Genomic DNA, 23,962 nt, shown 5'->3' with positions numbered 1-23,962 from the left:
TCCACAGTTTTTCTTAATTGCAGTATCTCTAGAACATTCTTTTTCACTAAAAGGAAGTGTCTACATACCTCATTGGGGCTGGCGTTCAAGGTGTCCAGTACGAACTTGTAGATCCGAGGATCAGGCTTGGCCATTCTGATCCTGCATGACTCTACCAGGAAGTCAAAGTGTGGCCTCAGCTGACACACCAGCTGGGCCAGGATGCCCCTCTGAGCACTGTCATCCAGCCAGTTGTTGGTGAGGAGGCAGGTTGTATATCCTGAGAGAGAAGACACCAGTGACTGGACCAGATACAGGACTTTGCTCTGAGAAGCTCAGGGTACCCCACGGAGAAGGGGCCAAGCAGGGTTCTGTTTATTTACATCAACCTCTTGATGCCCAGCGTCTAAACTGACAGGTTGGAAAAGAAGCATCTTCACCCATTAGCACCTCCTGACACAGAGACCTGAGAGTGAGTTAACTGTGTACATTAAGGGCTTCTAGAAGCTTGGAAAGAAACACTACATCCCTCAATTCCTTGCAACTGTAGAGCAAGAGGTTGTGACCTTCATTAGCTCGTATGATCCTCACCACCTTTGGGGTAGGAGGGACAGATCTTACCATCCACTTTTACAGCAAACAGAAGCTCAGAAAAATTATGAGCTGCCCTGAGCCACACAGGGAAGGCAGAACCCAGCCGGCTCAGAACTGTGCCTTTGGACTGCCCTGCCAGTGCTTCGTCCAGTCTATAGTACTTAAGACTCGGCTCGACTATAGTTCGAAACACCTGCCTTAACTGTCAGAGACTGCATTCCCATTTCAAAACTAGAGGAATGTAAACAGAGACAGCATTATCCCCTGGAAGGGCAAGAACCAGGAGCTGCTGGGAACAAGATACTGATGAGTCAGTGGTGAGACCCTGTGCCTGTAACATGAGTGAGAGATAAGGACACGGGATGGCTTAGCCGCGACCAGATAAGTCTACTGATGAGCGGGTAGAATGATTTCGAATATGCCTGTGACCAAAAGCTGGGTCCTGACACTGAATAAATGTCTATCGGACAAACATGATCTCACGTCTTAGACCATTTGACACCATCTGAATTCGTGTCAGCTAGCTCATAGCTCAGCCCCTTTGACATTCAAAGGTCAAGACAATCACAGTTGCTTAAAAGGCCTTGATTTTCAATCACTGTGGCAAGAAGTTGGGTCATTCTGGTCATTACCAGTGTCACTAGAGGGAGAGAATTTTGCTCACAAGGCAGTCTCTGGCACAAATTGCTTTATTAAATAAAATTCTTACATTTTCCCAGCTATTCTGATGCTGTTATTTTTTGCCATTTGATAAAACTTACTTTGGGGCTATGTTTTAAGAATGGCTTTCCATCGAGGTCCAGAAGACTTGTGATCTCAGAGCACATCTAGATGTCTTCTGACCTAACCTTTCCAAGGGTTCTGGTGTGGATGGTTCCGAGAACGGCCAGTACTGGATCCTTACCCTGCTTTCTGAGAGCAAGAGCCGCCTGAAGCATGGGGTGGTTGATCTTTGCTGCAGCCGCCTTGCCAAAGATTTGACTTACAGAGAAATTCTCAGGGAGGCGGATTCCAGAGTCCTGAGAACACTTCCTGCAGTTTTCTTCCACGAGTGGCACCCACTGTAAAAATGAATTTATAAGGGACTATCAACTCGTACAACCCTTTGTACAACCCCTTGCTGTGATCCAGCAATTCCACTCCCAGACACACACCCAACGGGAATGTCCCCATTCCCAAAAGACAGGTCCACCAAAAGACATGTACATACATGCACTATTCTAGGGCACTGTAGCAGCACTGTTCCTAAGAGTCCCACACTGCAAACTACACAAATGCCCCTGTGATGGGCTGAATGGTGTTTCCCCCAAATTTATGTTGAAATCTTAACCCCTCATACTTCAGAATGTGACTACTCTTGGAGGTAGGGTCTTTAAAGAGGTGATTAAGATAAAATGAGGTCAGGAGTGGGCCCTAATCTAATCTGACTGGTATCCTGGTAAGAAGAGGAGATTAGGACACACACACACACACACACACACACACACAGGAAGGACTGAAGACACAGGAAGATGGCCACTACAAGTCAAGAAGAGAGACCTCAGAAAAAACCAACCCTGTCACACCTTGATCTTGGGCTTCAAGGCTCCAGAGCTTTGAGAAAATAAATTTCTATTGTTTAAACCACTAAGTCTGTGATATTTTGTTACAGTGGGCCTAGATAACTAATATACTTATTAAGAGCAAAATGGATTATGATACATTTATGCACTATGATAGCAGCCCTTTTTGTAATAGCTCACATTGAAAACTACCTAAATACCCAATAGCAGAATGATAGGCCATAAATGAACCCATGCACACGTGGTCAAATAATTTACAACAAAAGAGCCGAGAATACACAATGGGAAAAGGACAATCTCTTCAATCAATGGTGTTGGGAAAATTGGACAGCAACATGCAAAACAATGAAATTTGACCCCTATCCTACATCATACACAAAAATTAACTCAAAATGGATAAAAGGCTGAAACCATAAAACCCCTAGAAGAAAACATAGGTGGTAAATTCCTTGACATAGGTTTTGGTGATGATTTTAGGAATCTGACAACAAAAGTAAAAGCAACAAAAGCAAAAATAAACAAGTGGGACTGCTTCAAACTAAAAAGCTTCTACACAGCAAAGGAAGACATCAACAAAATGACAAAATGAAAAGGGAAACCTATGGAATGGAAAAAACATATCAGGTATCACAAATCTGATAAGGAGCTAATATCCAAAATACATAAAGAACTCACACAACCCAACAGCAAAAAAAAGCAAACAATCTGATTAAAAAACATATGGAAGATCTGAAAAGACATTTTTCCAAAGAAGACATACAGATGGCCAAGAGACACATGAAAAGATGCTCAACATGACCAACCATCAGGGATATGCAAATCAAAACCACAGTGAGATATCACCTCTCACCCATCAGAATGGCTTTTACCAAAAAGACAAGAAATAACAAATGTTTGTGAGGATGTAGAGAAAAGGGAACCCCTCTACGCTGTTGGTGGAATGTAAATTGGTACAGTCACTGTGGAAAACGATATGGAGGTTCTCCAAAAAATTACAAATATAACTACCGTATGACCCAACATTCTACTTCTGGGTATTTATCCAAAGAAAACAAAAACACTAACTCGAAAAGATATCTGTACCCCCATGTTCACTGCAGCATTATTTATAATAGCCAAGGTATGAAAACGAACCAGGTGCCCATCAATGGATGAATGAATGGATAAAGAAAATGTGATATATAAATACAATTGAATGTTATTCAGCTATAAAGAAGAACAAAAATTTTGCCATTTGTGACAATATGAAGATCGGGGGCATTATGATAAGTGAAATAAGCATACAGAGAAAGAAAAATACCATATGATTTCTCTTACATGTGGAAACTAAATTAAAAACTGAAACCAAAACAAAACACCAAAAAGCCAAACTCATAGATACAGAGAATATGGCTGCTAGAGGCAGGTGGGGGTAGGAGTGGGAGCAATGAATGGGGGGGGGGGTCAAATGATAAAAAATAAGGGGGTTGTTCCTGGGTGGCACAGTCAGTTGAACGTCTGACTCTTGATTTCAGCTCAGGTCATGATCTCACAGTTCATGAGACTGAGCCCCATGTCGGGGTCTGCACTAACAGCTCACAGCTTGCTTGGGATTCTGTCTCTCCGTCTCTTTTCCCCTCCCCTGCTCATGCACTCTCTTTCTCTCAAAATATTATTTCTCTCAAAATAAATAAATAAACTTAAAAAAAAGACACAAATGCCAAAATGGATGCAAGATAAAATATAAAATGCAAATAGACCAAAGCCATTAAGGGAATTTAAAAAATAATGGAAGAATTCACCTTTCCATAAAAATAGTAAAACTCTTCCAGGCTTAGACTATTATACAAGTAAAAAAATATATATAGTTAAGTGGGAGAGTTACGTAAGTAGATTTGCATTTTAGGGAGGTCATCCTGGAAACAGTGAAGAGGGTTGGAGGAAGGGAGAATAATTAGAATTTTCACAAGTTCCCACCATCACAAATATCCACCTACTGGCATCTGTGGCCAAGAACTCCATCTTCCCTTCCGTTGCCATAGATAATGGTCTATTGCTCTTATCAAGTTCAACCCCTCCATCCAGATTCCATTCCTTTGGGCTTCAAGAACATGGCTCCATCGGGTCTCCCTTCCTTATTCCTCTATCAGCAACCTTCCTTGCTAGTGGATCATTGTCATCAGCATACAAGCATGTTGTTTTCATAAAGGAAACCTCTTTCCCCTCCCACTACTGTCCCATTTTTCTGCCCCACTTTGCCTGAAAACTTCACGTAGTCTTCAACCCTTTTCTCATTCTTTCCTGAACATGCTCTGATCAGGCTTTCACCTCCACATTCCAGAGGCTCCTCTAGGCAATGTTACCAATGACCTCCACGTTGTGTTGCTGTATCTAATGGGCACTCGCCAGGCTTCTACCTGACCTAGCAGTTGCGTTGATACAGATGACCACTCTCTTCATCTGAAACTTGATAACTTCTTGGCTTTCAGGTCTCCTCACTCTCCTGATTTTTCTCTTATTGATGAAGATTCATTCTCCATCCCTCATTGCTGGGTCTTCCACATCAACCTGACCTTTAACATCAGAGTACCTGGGGGTCTGGATGCTCCATTTATACTTCCTTCCTCCACAATCATACTGAGTCCAATGGCATTAAAAGTGCCATCTACATGCTGTGTGTGTGTGTGTGTATTCATATTCAGCTTGGACATCTTTATTCAACTCTGGGTTTGCATATCCAGCTGCCTATTCTACATTCCATTTAGAGATCATTAAGCATTTCAAATTAAAATATCCCAAACTGGGCACCTGATTTCCCAGCCGCACAGTGATGAACAGCAACTGATACTTCTGGTTTGTTCTGGCCAGAAACCTTTTATCCTTCATTCCTCTCTCATATTCACACTCGATCCATCAGGAAAACCTGTTGAATCTACGGGCAAACTATTCCAGACTCGGACCACTTTTTACCACTTCCACCAACATTCCTTTAGTCCAAGCTACCGCCATCTCTCACCGAGTCAGGTTTTAAAAGTATCATTCAGGAGGTGGATCTGAGGTTTGTCCTCCCATCTTCTCATTTGGCTGCCTCTCGAATAAACCTTTTCCTTGCTGTAAATACATATATATACTGTCACTTCACCACTCAAAATCTCCCAGTGCCTTTCCATCTCAGGGTGAAAAAAAAAGCAGAATGGATAAACAGATTGGAGTATATTCACACAATGGGATATCATGTGGCGATGAGAATAAAACTATAACTGCGCACAATAACATCTATGATTCTCCAAATATAAGGTGGAGGAAAAGATACCACATACAAGAGTTCAGCTGCGTAGTGGTTCCATTTACATAAAGTACAAACAGTGATCTCTAAGGTTAGAAGTCCGGAAGCGTAGTTACTCTTGGAGAGGGGCGTGTCTAGAAGGGGCATAAGTGGGGTGTCTACAGTGTTGATCATGTTTTATTTCTGGATAAATAAAACGTGCTGTCTGTGAAAATTCATTAAGCTGTATACTTGGTGTACTTTTCTGTCTGTGTTGCACACACAAATGATTAATTAAAAGATGACATTCCTTCCCATGATATGACTTTTTAAAAGACAAATTGAACCTAAGTAGCATTGATCCTTGAACAATGTGGGGTTGGAGGCACTGACCCCCCGTGCAGTTGAAAATCCACATACAACTTTTGACTCCCCAAAAGCTTAACTACTAATAACCTACTGTTGACCAGAAGACTTACTGATAACAGTTGATTACCACATACATGTTATATGTATTATATACTGTATTCACACGATGAAGTAGGCTAGAGAAAAGAACACATTATTAAGAAAATCCTAAGGAAGAGAAAATGCATTTACAGCACTGTATGTGTATTTATTGAAAAAAATCCACGTAGGGGTGTTCAAATGCACGTTGTTCAAGGGCCAACTGCTATTTGGTTTTTCAGGCCTGCTACACACAGACTAAAGAAGTCTGAATGGGTGCAGGGTTTTTACGGCAATTACAAGATATTCACTCTAGTATGTTCACTGAAAACATGTTGCACTTCCCTCTTTCCTTATCTTTCAACAATATTACTGCAGACTTTTTATTGACTTAGCATTTATTCTCAACAGTGTCATTACTTTTCACTCCCCAGTGGCCACAGTGTGTGTGTGTGTGTGTGTGTGTGTGCGCGTGATGTGCCTTCACAGAATAGGTATGCTTTTGCTTTCTACTACAGTGCGCCCTAAGTTCTCTGACAGACTAATAGCTGTAATCTGTAAAAAGTTTTTTTTTAATTAATTTTTTTTTAAATTTATTCATTTTTGAGAGTGAGAGACAGAGCATGAGCGGGGGAGGGGCAGAGAGAGAGGGAGGCTCCAGGCTCAGAGCTGTCAGCCCAGAGCCCGACGCGGGGCTCAAACCCACAGACTGTGAGATCATGACCTAAGCCGAAGTCGGACGCTCAACTGACTGAGCCACCCAGGCACCCCTAAAAAGTTTTAAAATATAGACTGTGTTCTCTGTGTGCTTATGAAATAGATTCTCAATAGCCTTTCTTCTTCCAGACACAAACAGAATTCAAGTGGTTTCAAATCCTGATTATTTTGTTAAAAAACAATGGGGGGGGGCGCGCCTGAGTGGCTCAGTCGGTTATGATCTTGCAGTCCATGAGTTCGAGCCCTGCATAGGGCTCTGTGCTGACAGCTCCTCCCCCACTCACACTCTGTCTCTCAAAAGTGAATAAACATTAAAAAAAATAATAAAAATTAAAAAAATAAAAAACGAGATGGTAGTAACAATAACTACTATTTATTGAGCACCTACTATGTGCCAGGAACTGTGCTAGACACTTTCCAAGCTTCCTAACAGCCTATGAAATAGAGAGTATACCACTCTCATTTTGACTGAGATTTTGACAGGTTAAGCAACTTGTTGGGGTCACAAAGTCTGTAAGTGGGAGCTGTGATTCAAATCCTGCGCTGATCTAGCAATCCCTTCTAAGGTATATATACCCAGAAGAATTGAAAGCAAGATGTCAAACAGATAATAATACACCCATGTTCACAGCACTATTATTCACAATAACCAAAAGGTGGAAACAACCCAATGTCCGTCGACAGATGAATGGATAAACAAAATGTGGTCTACCCACACAATGGATAACGAACCATCCTTAAAAAGGAAAGAAATCCTTTCACATGCCACAGCACGGATGCACTTTGAAGACACCGTGCTAAGGGAAACAAGCCAGTCACAAAAGGACAAATACGGCATGATTCCACTTAGATGATGTAGCGAGAGCAGCTACATACATAGAGACAGAAAGTTCAGCAATGGTTGCTGGTGGCTGAGGAAAAAGAAGGATGGGGAGTTCTTGTTTAAGGAGTATAGAATCTCACTTTTGCAAGATGAAGAGTTCTGGAGATGCATGGTGGTGATGCATTCACAATATGAATATACTTTACATTACAAAATTATATGCTTAAAGCGATCAAGATGGTAACTTTTCTATTATGTGTATTTTGACACAATTTAAGGTAAAAACAAAACAAAACAAAACAAAACAAAACAAAACAAAACAAAAGCTACTCTGGCTGTTGTAATTCCCTGGCATAGATCTTCAAAGGGTTGGAAATTTTCCAGTCATGGGGTGCATCCTGCTGGCTGGCCGAAAGAGACAATACACCAGTCTTAAATATCTCTTTGTGTGTCTCTGGGCCTCCATACCAGTCTCAGGAGGTAAGTATTAGAAGGGGTAAATGGGTAAAGCAAACGTGAGTTTGCCCTCAGGGAGCTTTTAGTCAGTGCGGGAGAATGGGTGTGTGGGCACAGAATGCCTTCTCAGGGAGGTGGGGGGCAGTCTATGAAGTTTCCCCTTACCTGGGAATATGTGATCTCTCCCCTCATGAGGCGGGCACTGGGACCATCTGGGCCTCCTTTCTGGAAAGCTTCAATCAGAAAGCCTCTGGAAGACGCAAAGGAACAACATCACGAATGTTCTGATGACTTCATCACAGCACCACGTAGGGGACGGATACTATTTATATCCACAAACTGCTGTTAGAAAGGCATTCTGCCATGAAGGGGGAAATGCAAAGTTCAGGTTGGAATCTTAGTCCGAAAGTGCAATCCAACTGTGACATGAGACCATAAACTAAATGATGAATATGCCCACAGGTGAAGGAGCTCATGGGCAACCACGTAGCAGAGACTCTTCAACTGGTCTTACTTAAGGGACAAAATCAGACCAGATATGCAGTCATTCCTGTTTTCAGCTCATTTGCACATGGCATCGCTCCCAATGACTGCTTTATTAGTACATATTCTTCAAAGGGAATGAAATATTTTTTCTGGTTTTGTTTCTGAACAGAGTTTCTTTTCTTTCTTTCCTTCCTTCCTCCCTCCCTCCCTCCCTCCCTCCTTCTTCCTTTCTTTCTCTTTCTTTCTTTCTTTCTTTCTTTCTTTCTTTCTTTCTTAATAGACTCCACTCCCAATGCAGGGCTTGAACTCACAACCCTGAGACCAAGAGTCACACACTCTACTGACTGAGCCAGCCAGATGCCCCCAACCATATAGTTCCTATTTCATTTTAACCTTATTTAAGTTTTAAAAGGTTTTCTCATGTCACGAGCTAAATTGTGCCCTCCCCCAATTCATATGTTGGAAGTCCTAATCTCCAGTACTTCAGAATGTGACTGTATTTGGAGACAGGCCTTTAAAAAGGGGATTAAGTTAAAATGAGGTCATTAAGGTGGGCCCTATGCCAATAACTAACTGGTGTCCCGAGGAGCAATCTGGGCACAGACATGGACAGAGAGAAGACCATGTGAAGACACAGGGAGAAGACAGCCATCTACAAGCCAAGGAGAGAGGCCTCGGGAGCAACCAGCCCTACCACGACCTTGATCTCGGACTTCTAGTCTCTGGAACTGTTGTGGAAGCCACCCGGTCTGCGGTACTTAATAATGGCAGCCCTAGTTATCTAACACACCTCAGTTCACATTCATCCCTTATACACAGACCCAAGGAGTAGTAGACACAGAGGGAGAGAGGTCAGCTAATTACCTTTTCACTTCCCTATACTACAAAATATAAGTTTCCATTCCGATTTCCTGATAATTTCCCGCCCCCAGTGGTGGATGAGCTACCCTCACAGGGCTGGCTGGGCGACATCAGACAGATGAAGGATGGGACATACGTGGCACGTACACACATCTCTGCTCCCCTATCCCCCTGGCTGATGTGGATAGTCTATCACCACATCCTACTCTACTGAGTCCAAATACCAATGTGCAATCCTTCTTAATACAGTGCCCCAGGCAAAATATTTACAATGGACTGGAATTGGCAAGCCAGTTAAAATTATTTGCTGTGCGCAAGTAAGACAACAAACATCTCAAATCTGGGAGTTTCATTTCTGATAATAGTCAACCTACCTTTTATGCAACTAACCCTCTTGCAGGTAACAAGGATCAACTCTGCACAAAATGTACATAGATATATTTCTAGTACTTGCAGCCTTGTTCAACTTTCCAGTAATAACAATGGCGTTGCCACACCTTTGCTGTCAGTTGTCTTTTTGGAATTTATTTTTCTTTTTTTTTAAGATTGTGTTTTTAAGTAATCTCTGCACCCAACGTGAGGCCCCAACTTACAACCCTGAGATCAAGAGTGGCCTGCTGTACTGACTGAGCCAGCCAGGCACCACCTACCCCAGTTGTCTTTTTTTTTTTTAAAACACTGTTATTAAATGGCAATTACAATACCATCAAATTCACATTTTAAGTGTATGATTCAATGATTGGTAGTAAATTTACAAAGTTGTGCAAACATCAGCACATTCCAGTTTTAGAACATCTCTATCACCCCAAAAGATCCCTCTAGTTTGTTTTAAGTTTATTTATTTTGAGTTGGGGGGGCGGAGAGAGAGAGATCCCAAGCAGGCTCCACAGTCAGCACAAAGCCTGATGCGGGGCTCGAACCCACAAACCATGAGATCATGACCTGAACAGAAACCAAGAGTTCAACCAAGAGTTTGTTTAAGCAACTGAGCCATCCAGGCACCCCTGCCTTCCAGTTTTAAGAATCAAGAGACAATTCAACTCAACAACCTTTTATTGAGCACCTAAGGTGTGTAAGACATGGTGCCAGGTGCTGTGATATAAAAATGGAAAAACAGGATTATATTCTTAAGGAGCTTATGGGGGAACAAGGGAGGCAACCTATATACAAATAACTAACACGCTGGATGAGTAGGATGGAAAGCAAAGGGAAAATTACTTTTGTGCCCGGAGAATGTGGGCTGATAAAAGAAAAGGAGCTGAGGGAAGAATATAATTGTAGACGAAGGAGGTACCAATGTATCTAAAACCACATCAGGCAATAATAATAATAATAATAATAATAATAATAGCAATTTGAGATAAGAACATTGTTGAATTTGAAACCACGATTTCCAAATTCTAAGGGTGGCTAATAAGAGCCATGAATGGTGAAATGGCCATTACAGAAAATGAAATTAGTGAATCAAAAGGCACGATACATTTTTCAAGGACAAATAGTAAAATGATGAATTAAAGTTAATGAGCAAAACGATGAGACCTGAGAGGCCAAATGCCTTCTATAAACAAACAGGAATTCTAGAAGGATAGGGACGCCTGGGTGGCTCAGTCAGTTGAGTGTCAGACTTCAGCTCAGTCATGATGATCTCAGGGTCTGTGGGTTCGAGCCCCATGTGGGGCTCTGTGCTGACAGCTCAGAGCCTGGAGCCTGTTTTGGATTTTGTGTCTCCCTCTCTCTCTCTGCCCCTCCCCTGCCCGCGCTCTGCCTCTCTGTCTCTATCTCTGTCTCAAAAATAAACATTAAGGGGCGCCTGGGTGGCGCAGTCGGTTAAGCGTCCGACTTCAGCCAGGTCACGATCTCGCGGTCCGTGAGTTCGAGCCCTGCGTCAGGCTCTGGGCTGATGGCTCAGAGCCTGGAGCCTGTTTCTGATTCTGTGTCTCCCTCTCTCTCCGCCCCTCCCTCATTCATGCTCTGTCTCTCTCTGTCCCAAAAATAAATAAACGTTGAAAAAAAAAAAAATTAAAAAAAAAAAAAACATTAAAAAAAAAAAAACATTAAAAAAATTTCTTTTTTTAATTTAAAAGAATTCCAGAACGATAGATCTGAGAAGCAATACAGCAATAACAGGAGAGCATTTCTCAGTACTGAAGAAAGATTTGAGTCCTCAGGTCAAAAGTATACCAATTACCAAGGCAAAATTAATGAAAAATAAAAACACAAAAGGACCCCACAACAGGCATATGTTGGAGAACTATGTCAATTCCTAGGATAAAAAAGGGTAACAACCTTTTTACAGAAAAACAGATTGACACAAAAGAAAAACAATTCAAGCTAACATTAGTTGTCTATCTGCAACTTTAAGTGTCAGAAGATTGTGGAGGAACCACTCACTAGACATTGAGATAAAAAGAAACAGCCCAAAAATTCTAGCCCAGACAACTTTTTTTTTTTAAGTTTATTTACTTTGAGAGAGAGAGAGACAGAGAAAGAGAGAGAGAATCCTAAGCAGGCTCTACACTGTCAGCGCAGAGCCCAACACAGGGCTCAATCTCACAACTGTGAGATCAGGACCCACATCAAGAGTCTGGACACTTATCTGACTGAGCTACCTAGGTGCTTCTAGCTCCAGACAATATATTATACATTTGTGAAGGCAACAGAAAATCTCAGCCATGTAAAAGTAATGTTTACCATCACATGCCTTGCCAGGAAAAAAAAAAAAAAGAAAAAATTCAAGAAAGATTTCCAGTCAACTTAACATAGATCAAAGTAAAAAGTTGAGAACAGGACAAATGTGGTTTATAAGATATTGGAAATTTAAGTTTTTAAAAATATCATTTGTCATAGCATTAGAAGAAAACAGAACTAAATCTAATGAAAGAAGTTTGAGACCTCTACACTGAAAACTACAAAACTAAGAGAAATTAAAGACCTCAATAGATGGAGAGATCTGCATCAAGTTCATGAATCAGGAGACTTAATATGGTTCAGGGAAAATTCTCACCAAACTGATATAAAGATTCAATTCACTCCAATCAAAATGCCAGCAGATTTTGTGTATAAGTGTGAAAATTGGCACACTCATTATAAAATTTATCTGGAAACACAAAGGACACAGAACAACCAAATAAATCTTTGAGAATAAATGCGAAGGATTTATATTATAAGATTTTAAGATTTGTTATAAAGCTATAGGGGCGCCTGGGTGGCTCAGTGGGTTGGGCGGCCGACTTCGGCTCAGGTCATGATCTCACGGTCCGTGGGTTCGAGCCCCGCGTCGGGCTCTGTGCTGACAGCTCAGAGCCTGGAGCCTGTTTCGGATTCTGTGTCTCCCTCTCTCTGACCCTCCCCCTTTCATACTCTGTCTCTCTGTCTCAAAAATAAATAAATGTTAAAAAAAAAAAAAAGAAAAAAAAGCTATAATAATTATGACAATGTGGTATTATTGCAAACATAGACAAATTATCAAATATCAAATTAATATAACAGGGAGGCTAGAAATAGGCCTCCACATATATGGTCATTTGATTTTTCAACAAAGACACCACTAACATTTAATGTAGGAAAGATTTTTTTCATTAAATGGCATTACAGCAACTGAATATCCATGAGTCGGGGGTGGGGGGGACTTCACACCATTTACAAAATTTGCTTTGAAGTGGAACATAGACCTAAATGTGAAAGTTAAAACAATCCAGCTTCTAGAAGAAAAAGCAATATGGGCCATCTGGGTGGCTCAGTCAGTTAAGTGTCTGACTCATGATTTCGGCTCAGGTCATGGCCTCAGGGTTCATGAGTTCCAGCCCCACAACAGGTTCACGTTCTCTCTATGCCTCCCCCAAGCATGCACACTCTCTCTCAAAATAAATAAGTAAACTTAAAAAAAAAGAAGAAAGAGCAACATCTTCATGACCTTTAAGTAAGCAAAAATTTCTTAAAAGGACACAAGAAGCACTAACATAAAACAAAACAATGATAAATTAGATGTCATTAAAATCAAGACTTTCTGTTCATCAAAGACATCATTGAGAAAGTGACGAGTAAACCATACACATGGAGATGTTTGCAATATATACATATGACAAAGGACTTCTATCAAGAATATAAAAAGAATCCTAAATCTTTTCTCAATAAGGGAAAGATGACCCTATTGAAAAATGGGCAAACAACTTAAACAAGAATTTCACTCAAGAGAATTACCAAACGGCCAATAAGCATATAAAAAGAAGCTCAACATCATTATTCATCAGGGAAATACAAATTAAAACCACAGTGAAGGGCGTCTGGGTGGCTCAGTCAGTTGAGCTTCCGACTTTGGCTCAGGTCATGATCTCTCGGCCCTTGAGTTGGAGCCCCGTATTGGGCTCTATGCTGACAGCTCAGAGCCTGGAGCCTGTTTCAGATTCTGTGTCTCCCTCTCTCTGACCCTCCCCCATTCATGCTTTCTCTCTCTCTGTCTCAAAAATAATTAAACATTAAAAAAAATTTTTTTTAAACCACAATGAGATGACACTATATACCCACCAGAACCACTAAATTTAAACACCCTGACGATGTCAAGAACTAATGACCTTGTGGAGAAAGTGAAACTCTCTTCCACTGTTGGTAGGAATATAATTTGATAGCAGTTTAGAAAATAGCAGTTACTGGGGCGCCTGGGTGGCTCGTTGCTTAAGCATCCGATTTTGGCTCAGGTCATGATCTCGCAGCCCGTGAGTTCAAGCCCCGCATTGGGCTTTGTGCTGACACCTCAGAGCCTGGAGCCTGCTTTGGATTCTGTGTCTTCCTCTCTCTCTGCTCCTCCCCTGCTCATTCTCTCTCTCTCTCTCTCAAAAATAAATAAACACTAAAAAAAAAAAAAGAAAGAAAATGGCAGTTCCTACTAAGCACTTTGATATCAACACAGGGCACATACCTCTATGCAATAAAGTTATAAGGCACACACACCTTTATGCAACGATTAAGATGGCATCGAAAAATGCAAAACTAAGAGAGTGGGGATGGTATCAGGACAGCACACTGAGCATGTATCTATTTCTCTTTCTGCCTAAAATCCCACTAAGAGTATACAAAAGATACCCTTAAGGGATTTAAAAAGAAAAACAACTTCCATCGTTAAGAAAAACAAGAAAACGTAAATTATCGGACTAAAAAGTATGAGAAAATCTGGAAGACAGATGTAGCTTGGAACATATGGACTAAAAAAAGAGAGAAAGGAGGAAAACAAGAGCCCGAACATGTGAAAAGAAGTCTACTGTTGTTCTTTCCCCATGAAGTCCCAGGGCAGGTTCAAAGTCATTGTCAATAAACTTCATGAGTAGAAAGTGGACTCGGGGACTTCTGACAGCTGAGCTGGTGCCTCCCCTCCTGCTATCATTTCATTTATTCACTAACAAACACTCACTGAGCACCTTGTATGTGCCAGGCACTGTTAGAGGCAACATGGAAGGAGTGAACAAAAATCTCTCTCTTCAGGAGCTCACATTCTAGTGGGGGGAGAAAGAGAATAAACTGGTAAATTACACAGAGTGCTAGTGATACTGAGAAAAATTAAGTTGTAAAGGAGGCAGACAGTGTTCTAGCCATTACTGCTACCTAAAACATCAGCCCCAAACCTGAGGCTTAAAACAATCAGTCATTTTATTATCTCTCAAGGTTTCTGCGGGTCAGGAATTAGGGAAGGGCTCAGCTGGGAGGTTCTGGCTGGGGATCTCTCCTGTGTCCGCAGACAGCTAGAATTGGATGGGGGAAGGGAAGGGCTGAAGCAGCTGGGGGCTGACCAGGTAAGTCTCTTTTCTTTTTTTTTTTTTTTTTTTTAATTTTTTTTTTTTCAACGTTTATTTATTTTTGGGACAGAGATAGACAGAGCATGAATGGGGGAGGGGCAGAGAGAGAGGGAGACACAGAATCGGAAACAGGCTCCAGGCTCTGAGCCATCAGCCCAGAGCCCGACGCAGGGCTCGAACTCACGGACCGCGAGATCGTGACCTGGCTGAAGTCGGACGCTTAACTGACTGCGCCACCCAGGTGCCCCGATTTCTACTTTCTCAAGAATGTATACAAATAGGCATGTTTTTTGTTTGAGGTAGACATTTGGCCTGTAATGTATTTTTTACAGTTTTATTGAGGTGTAACCGACATCCGATAAACTCCTATATTTAAAGTGTACAATTTGATAAGTTTGACATATCTGTACACCTTCCAATCAAGATAATGAACATGTCTATCACCCTCCAAAATGGTTTTACGCCTCTTTGTAACTCCTTTCTCTCTCTTCCTTCCCTGCTTCCCAAGTCAGTTGGTGTCAAAAAGAAAACCACAGGCTCCAAACACAGTTACTTTCCTTAAGGCCCCACATCAGTAAGACTTCCTTCTTACCTAAATGGAGTTTCAGTCTCCACCCCAAAAATGGAATTTTGGCCTCCACCCCAATCACTCCGTTGGCCTTCCTGGTGACCAGTCCCAACCATGAAGATTTGTAAGCTCCCCCCATGAGTCACCTCATTGCCTAGCAATGGCACTCTTCTCCCTCAGGAAATTCGAAGGGCTTTAGAAGCTCCGTGCTAGGAACCCAGGACAAACACCAGACAAATTCTTCATTATACAAAAAATAAAGACACCACTAAATACGCATGCTGACAGAAAAGGTTCTGTTAATGGAATAAATTACTATATATGCACATTAAAAAAATCATAGGTAGGGGCGCCTGGGTGGCTCAGTCAGTTAAGCATCCAACTGACACTCAGGTCATGATCTCATAATTCATGAGTTCAAGTCCCACATTGGGCTCTGCGCTGACAACATGGAGCCTGCTTGGGATTCTCTCTCTCTCTCTCTCTCTCTGCTCCTCCCCACCTCATGCTTTCTCTCTCTCTCAAATAAACTTAAAGAATAAATAAAAATAAAATAATTACAGCTTACCTTAAAGAGATAAGAAACAAAATGTACCCGTAAGAAGACTAGAAATAAAATGTTTCCCCCCCATTAAACTGGAGAAAAAGAAAACTTGGTCAACACAACTAAAGACAGGAAAAAGAGGAATAAAGGAAGAAATAGCAGAAGTGGTGGTTAAGTAGAAAACACAAAACATCATGGTAGGAATCAATCAAAGTGACAAACAATCCAGGACAAAAATGGGAAAACAGCGTAACAGGTAAATACCAAAGGAAGAGCTACAAATGGCCAATTAAAATGAATAGTTAAGAGGAAAATGAAAACTTGCACAGTAGGGTGCTATTTTTCACCCATCTGCATGGCAAAAATTTAAAAGGGTCATCCCCGCTGCGGGGAGGCTCTGGGGCTGGGTTTCTGATACGCTGTCAGGAAAGGTACAGTGTTTTTACAGAAGGCTTTGGCAGAATCCATCAATAACTTACATTAAATGCACTTTCACCTGATGTTTCCACTTTTAGCAAACTACCCTAGGGAGCTATTGCAGGGACACTGTTTGTAACATTGATGATTAAGAAATAACAAAATGTCCATCAAGAGGGAAAATGCTTAAATAAACAATGGCACTTCCACGTTGTGGAATACTATGGAGTGGTTAAAAAAAGGAAAAGTAGATATATATAAATAGACACAGGAAGATGTCCAATTGTTAAATGAAGTAATTGAAACTAAGCAAATTAAGTAAAAAAAAAAAAAAAAAAAAAAAAAAAATTAAGGCCTAGAACAGTACGTGTGCCACAATCCTATTTTTTTTTTAATCTTAGCTTTCTACCAAACTATCTACCAAACTCCACACCCGAAAAACAAATACTCCAGTGAAGAAACAGACAGAAGACATGAATAGACACTTTTCTAAAGAAGACATCCAGACGGCCAACAGGCACATGAAAAGATGCTCAACGTCGCTCCTCATCAGGGAAATACAAATCAAAACCACACTCAGGTACCACCTCAGGCCAATCAGAGTGGCTAAAATGAACAAATCAGGAGACTACATATGCTAGCGAGGATGTGGAGAAACGGGAACCCTCTTGCACTGTTGGTGGGAATGCAAACGGTGCAGCCGCTCTGGAAAACAGTGTGGAGGTTCCTCAAAAAATTAAAAATAGATCTACCCTAGGACCCAGCAGTAGCACTGTTAGGAATTGACCCAAGGGATACAGGAGTGCTGATGCATAGGGGTACTTGTACCCCAATGTTTATAACAGCACTCTCAACAATAGCCAAATTACGGAAAGAGCCTAAATGTCCATCAACTGACGAATGGACAAAAAAGATGTGGTTTATATACACAATGTAATACTACTTGGCAATGAGAAAGAATGAAATATGGCCTTTTGTAGCAAGTTGGACAGAACTGGAGAGTGTTATGCTAAGTGAAATAAGTCATACAGGGATACAGATACCATATGTTTTCACTCCTATGTGGATCCTGAGAAACTTAATGGAAGACCATAGGGGAGGGGAAGGACAAAAAAAAGGGTTAGAGAGGGAGGGAGCCAAACCATACGAGACTCTTCTTAATGGGGGGTGGGAGGGAAGAGAGGGTGGGTGATGAGCACTGGGTGTTGTATGGAAACCAATTTGACGATAAATTTCATATTAATAAAAAAAAATAAACCTAGCTATCTACCAAACTACCTACGTACCAAACCGTGCATCGATGTGCCTGCAAATTCAGATAAGCAAGTGACAGACAGATAAGGCCTTATCTGAAACCTCAGAACCAGAGGAGTTTCAAAAGTCAGAACTGTCCAGACTGTAACGGTAAAGAACTGGGGGATATACCATGGTAAGTAACCCCTCCGGGAGGGTCTAGGGCAGCCCTCTTAATCAAAACCATTAGTATTTCTGTGGTGAAATGTGTGACTACTCACAGCAATGGGATAAAAATGAAAAACAGCCCCATACTTGTTCAGTTCGGATTTACTACCAAAACGAGGTCAGATTTTGTGGTCAAATGAAGTCAGGCCCAGGTTTTGCTATAAAGGATTATGGGGGTGGGGGGGGGTGGCGCCTGGGTGCTCAGTCAGTTAAGTGTCCAACTTCAGCTCAGGTAATGTTCTCATGGTTGGTGGGTTTGAGTCCCGCGTCAGGCTCTCTGCTGTCAGCACAGCACAGTCTGTTTTGGATCCTGCAACTCCCCCTCTCTCTGTTCCTCCCCCGCTTGTACTTTCTCTCAAAAATAAACACACAAAAAAAAGAATTACGGGGGGGGGGACCCTCTAAAAACCCCCTTGGTTTTGGATTAAATGAAACTAGGTATCAACCACGATTACAGGGATGGGGAGAGGAAGAGGAAGAAGAGGGACTTGCATTCTTTTTTTTTTTTTTTTTTAAGTTTATTTATTTTGAGAGAGAGAAAGAGAATGTGAGCAAGCAAGGGCAGGGGAGGGCAGAAGGAGAGGGAGAGAGAGAGAATCCTGAGTAGGCTCCACACGGCCAGAGCAGAGCCCGATGCAGGGCTCGAACCCACAAACCATGAGATCATGACTCAAGCCAAAAATCCAGAGTCAGACATTTAACCGACTGAGCCATCCAGGCGCCCCAGGACTTGCATTACTTTTCTGTGCTATTCTGTTAGTTTGAAAATTTTCATAACAAGGATGCATCTGTGTATTAGTTGTGAAGTTAAAACCTATGTGTAAAAGAAAATAAAGAGAAAGATGCTTCAGAGATAATTTAAAATCCCAGAGGTAGTAAGTAACAGGCATAAAGCCACTACAAATCTGGGAGCTGCCCCCGCAGCTCCTGGAGGCATTCAACAAATACTTCCTGATATAGCACGCAGGATACAGATAAGAAGACCTGATTCTCAAATACCCTTTCTGTATTTGCTGACCCCTTGTTTCTCTTGCTAAAAAAACATTTACTGAGCACTGCATACAACAAGCACCTCGGGTTCTAGCACATACATTTTTCTTTTTTGTTTGTTTGTTTATTTTTATTTATTTATCTAGAGGGGGTAGGGGGAGCACAAGCAGGGGAGGGGCAGAGAGCAAGGAAGACAGAATCCCAAGCAGGCTCCGTTCAGCTAGCACAGAGCCCGATGTGGGGCTCGAACTCATGAACTGTGAGATCATGACCTGAGCTGAAGTGAAGAGCCGGACACAACCGACTGAGCTGCCCAGCGCCCTCTTGAACATACAGTTTTGAAAGGACCTGATACTCTCCCCATCCCTGGTGTTCAGGCCAAGCACACTGGGCGGACCTTCCATAACAAAGCTGTGTGCGAAGGTATTACGTGAAACACGACTGTCTACACAGCGGATCTGGATCTCAGGGCACCATCCTGGCTCCTCTAGATCATGTCAGCCTCAGCTGTCAAGGTGACCCCCATCTCCAGCACCCCAACCCTCACAGGACACTGGTCCGAGGGGGTCACCGCCAAGAGTGGAGTCTCCCCGTCCCTCCTCCTGCCGTGCGATGCCACCGATGCCCACCGGAAGAAGCTGCACCCTCCTGTTCCAGGCCAGTTTTTCAGGCGTCTCCACTGCTGGAGTTCAGGATGGCCGCCCAGGCCCCCATCACCTTGTCCTCTGGCAGGGATGTACGGATGTCCAGGACCCTCCCGCCCTCTCCCCCTCACGGCTTCAGCACAAGGCTCTCGGGCCTCCTAGGATCCCCACTGGGCCCTTCAGCACAGCTTCCTCACCTTCCATGCCTGTGACCTTGCTCACAGAAGGACTCGCTCACTTCGGCTCCAACCCCTGCCGGGCTTCACCGTCACCCGGCCTGCTCTACCAGCAAGCGCCCGAACTCCCGGGTCTCAAGCGAGCATCAGCCTTTTTCTTCTGACCGGTGTACCTGACCCATCACCCCAACAACCGGCTACCTTGCATTCGAGCACCTGTGATTTTACCTCCCCTCCACCCCAGCTCAAAACCCCTGAGACAGTCACCGGCTATCAAAGTAGGTACACACTCAGCCTGACTTTCCTGTCACACTACAGCACAGGAACAAGCAACTCCCCTACTTGTCTCCCACGACGTCCCTCATCTCTGGCCACACTCAATCTTCTAGTGCACATTCCATGCTTTCCACCCATCCCCCAAGCCTTTGCTCGTGCTGCTCCCTTCATCTGGAAGGTTCTCCCTTCACATCTCTCCCCATCAACCTCTTACCAGTCTTCTCAGGCACTGCCTCCACTAAGGCTTTCCTGGTTCTCCAGCTTAGGCCTAATCCGTCCCTCTTTTGAACCACCCAAAAACTTTGTCCCTTTGATGGCACTGCCTTCATCTTGAGCTCTGGCCATGTGTGGATGCCTGAGTTTGCATACCGGATGCTAAGCACGTTGAAAATGTACAGTGTAAGGCAGGCTCTTCAGGCTCACCTTCTTTTTTTTTTTCTTTCCATGTTTATTTGTTTAAGAGCAAAAGAGAGTGAGAGAGCCCAAGGGAGTGGCAGAGAGAAAGAATCCCAAGTAGTCTCCGGGCTGTCGGTGCAGGGCCCGACATGGAGCTTGAACTCACGAACTGCATGCAAGATCATGACCTGAGCCGAACTCAAGAGTCGGATGCTTAACCAACCGAGCCACCCAGGTGCCCCGGGCTTACCTGCTGAATGAATACCTTCACGGTTAGTTCCCAGACTCCAAAGGCTAAGAAGGTCAAGATTATGGACTCTGACCTCCTGGCACCAGCTAGCTTTGCTATCACCTGTTTCATGACTGCTGGGAATGATCTTAACCACGGTCACAGAGGGAGTGCAAGAATCTTTGCAACTATAAACAGAATATGCCTAATGGGGCACTTTACACATGCACGAGACTTTTATACAGAAATGTGTCACAATACAGCTGTCCATCCACCTTACATGTTACCTAATTTAACCCTCCCAAAAATTTCTAGAAGGCATTTTCTTATTTTAACATGAAGACTAGGGTTATAGAGGAGTTGACTAAGACTAAAACAGATTAAGCAAGATTACCCAGCAGTACGTGTTAGAACTGAGATTTTTAATCTGGGCCTGACTCAGAGATGAGTGCTCTCTTCAATACCCCACATTTGTAAACTTGTATACTTGTATCCTCACAAGTCATGTTCACCCCCACATTGATGAGATCACAGGCACAAATACAGCTCACAGCTTACTCTCTTTTCAGGCCTTTTAAAAATAAAATCAAATTTATGAGTCAAAAGGAAGCAAAACAACACTATGGTTAAAAGGGTTTCTAAACTCACTAGGGAACCTGGGTGGCTCATTTGGTTAAGTGTCCAACTTGGGTTCAGGTGATGATCTCGTGGTTTGTGGGCTTGAGTCCCACGTCAGGCTCTGTGCTGACAGCTCAGAGCCTGGAGCCTATTTCAGATTCTGTGTCTCCCTCTCTCTGCCCCGCCCCCCCCCCCCCCACTCACGCTCTCCCTCAAAAATAAATGAATATTTAAAAAAATAATAATAATAAAATAAAAATAAAAAATAAAACTCACTAATCCTCCCTCAGCTTCTCGCTCCTGTAAATGATCTGAATTGGACAAGCCTGGATCTAAGGTGGCCTTCCATTTTCAATCCTTCTCTCAAATCCTAATGACCTGGGATGTGATTATTCTGATTGTGGACTCTGTAGGCACAGAGTTTATTGTGTTGTTTGTGTTTACTGACAACAAATAATTATTGACACACTTATTATTGATGTGACATATTGATATCAATTTATTGTTGACATACTTATCAGTGTACTTACTCACCGCCTACAGACTGGTATCTTTCCCTGTACAATAGCCAAGGGAATGGGAAGTCATGATGAACCCCAGAGGAAAGAATCCTAAACAGGGAGGCAGAAAAACTGGTTCCATGGCTGCCTGTGTCTAACTACTACAGAGGTCAAGTGAATCCTCTGCTAAGCTTCAGTTTCCATACTGTAGGAGTAAGGGCTGCTCTAGATTCTGAGACCCCTTTTGGCTTGGTATGCTTGCACTAACCAGTCTTTTATAATTGATACAACAGGACAGAAAGTCCTGCTGGTCTTTAGTATCACAAGAATTCTAGAATGGGGCATGTTTTGTATTGGTTTGATATGATTTCAAATCCACAACAAAGACCCCCCCCCCCCGCCAGCCCCCCAAAATGAAGTTGTTAGATGTGAAGCTGTTTTGAAAGGAGGGAAGCTGTAACAGAAAGTCAGTAACTGGTCTTCTGGTCCTATGCCCTTGATAAGCACTCAGCAGCTCAACTGCTGACGGCCTCACTGGATGTCAGTCAGTAAAAAAAACTGAAGAAGCCATTCGGAGAGTCTGTGAGGACTCTCCAGAGTATTTGGTCAGTGCTGAGGGGCTCTGCTCCTCTAAATAGCTCTCCCAAGCCCTTGGGGCAACTAGCTTTTGCCCTGATGAAGGCCACTCTTTCAGGAATAGCCGCCAGCTGGGGAAGAAAGTCCTCCTGCCCACCAATGCTGGTGCCATCGTTCCCTAGCAACATGCTCTGGCAACAGGGGACACTGACTTTTGCACCAGCAAGCTGGAGGGCAGCTCTCAATTGGCTACACCATCTCCCACAAGTGCAAACTCAAACAACTAAATTTGGACCTCATTTGGATCCAGTTCAGATCTCCTTAACTAGAACAAGGATGGGATTAATCAATCATTGTTTGCAAGTATGTTGTTTATTGGTTTATGAAGGGACATTATCCTGCATGCTATTGGCTTGTGAAATACCCACAGCGAACCAGTGTTAAACAAACTGCAGACAAAAACAAACTCAATCTCCGAGCATTAATTTGCCATGAAACAAAACAGGGCACAATTCTCAAAGCTTCCACCCTCTACTTATTCTTGCCACTAGTTCAGAATTTCGTTTTTGTGGGTGTTGCCAGAGTGATCTCTCTTTCTTCCTTTCTTAATGTTTTAAACAAACAGGCTTTCCTTCCTTCTCACTATAGGAGAAACACATGTTCATAAGCAGATATTTGCACTTAGAAAATGCAAAAAGTAGAAAAATGAAGGAAATAATTCATAATCTCACCTGGGATTAACAATCCCAAGGATATTCTGGAATACTTCTTCTAGACGTTTTTCAGCATATAGCTCATCTTCCCCCATAATTGAAACCATGTTGTATTAATTGTTTTACATTCTGGTGGGTGGTTTTCGTTTGTTTGTTTGTTTGTTTGTTTTTTCCCAATTATCACAACAGGTCTTTCTTTTCTGGTGTTATTGAAATCTCATGCTGAACATTTCTCTTCACAGGTGACGCTTCCTAGTCCATCATTTCCCAGCGATTCGGCTTTGGGGCTGTTTCTCTAGTTTGCTCTTCTAGTACGTGAACGGCAACGCACAGAACTTTTTTCTCTTGCAAACTTCAGCGCGTCTTTTAAGACCCACGCCATTACACAGACTTAGGGGACAGCAGAAGGCGCGGCGAGCCGTTCCCCTCCCTTTGGGAAAAGCCTTCAATACACAGGGCAATTGTGGAGTCTTTAGAGAGATTTAATTACTCAGTATTCAGAAAGACAATGGGTCTACTGACATGCTCGGATATTTTCGGGCCGGGTAATTGTTTTAACCTTTAGCAGGGCTCTCGCCCTAAGCAATGTGAAAGCACGGCCTGAGGTCCCCAGAGGCAGCTTCTTGGCGGGGTCCCGCCCCCTGCCGCGCCACCTCCCCACCCCCCCTCCCCCGTCCCCCCCTTCGCCCGTAGCCCTTCTCTGGCCCCGCGCCGGGTCCCTTACCTGGGCAGCGCCAACTCCTCCTCCGCGCGGCTGAAGGCGCCGGCCAGCGAGGGCAGCGCCAGGACCCCGTACAGGTCGAACAGGGCCGCGCGCAGCGCCATGGCGGCCTGCGCCTCCACCTCCAGGCCCGCACAAAGTGCCCGGGGTGCGCGGAGGTCTGGGGTGGTATTGGAGC

General features: G+C 43.0%; 1 protein-coding gene across 2 annotated transcripts in view; it reads right to left on the bottom strand.

Moving 5' to 3' along the window:
* EPHX2 (epoxide hydrolase 2) overlaps nucleotides 1-23,962 on the bottom strand; it is a 78,411-nt gene extending 54,449 nt beyond the window's left edge. The window contains exons 1-4 of one of the 2 annotated variants that reach the window (XM_045461222.1): nucleotides 23,788-23,962; nucleotides 7,988-8,072; nucleotides 1,478-1,634; nucleotides 69-259 (exon numbers count right to left, since the gene is read on the bottom strand). In XM_045461222.1, coding sequence (XP_045317178.1) covers nucleotides 69-259; nucleotides 1,478-1,634; nucleotides 7,988-8,072; nucleotides 23,788-23,888 — 534 coding nt within the window. In that variant the 5' untranslated portion in view covers nucleotides 23,889-23,962. The remainder of the gene's footprint in view (nucleotides 1-68; nucleotides 260-1,477; nucleotides 1,635-7,987; nucleotides 8,073-23,787) is intronic. The other variant, XM_045461233.1, reaches the window with a different exon arrangement.

Source organism: Leopardus geoffroyi, chromosome B1 (genome assembly GCF_018350155.1).
Source record: "Leopardus geoffroyi isolate Oge1 chromosome B1, O.geoffroyi_Oge1_pat1.0, whole genome shotgun sequence".
Lineage (NCBI taxonomy): Eukaryota > Metazoa > Chordata > Mammalia > Carnivora > Felidae > Leopardus > Leopardus geoffroyi.
This window is presented reverse-complemented; position numbering and strand designations above follow the sequence as displayed.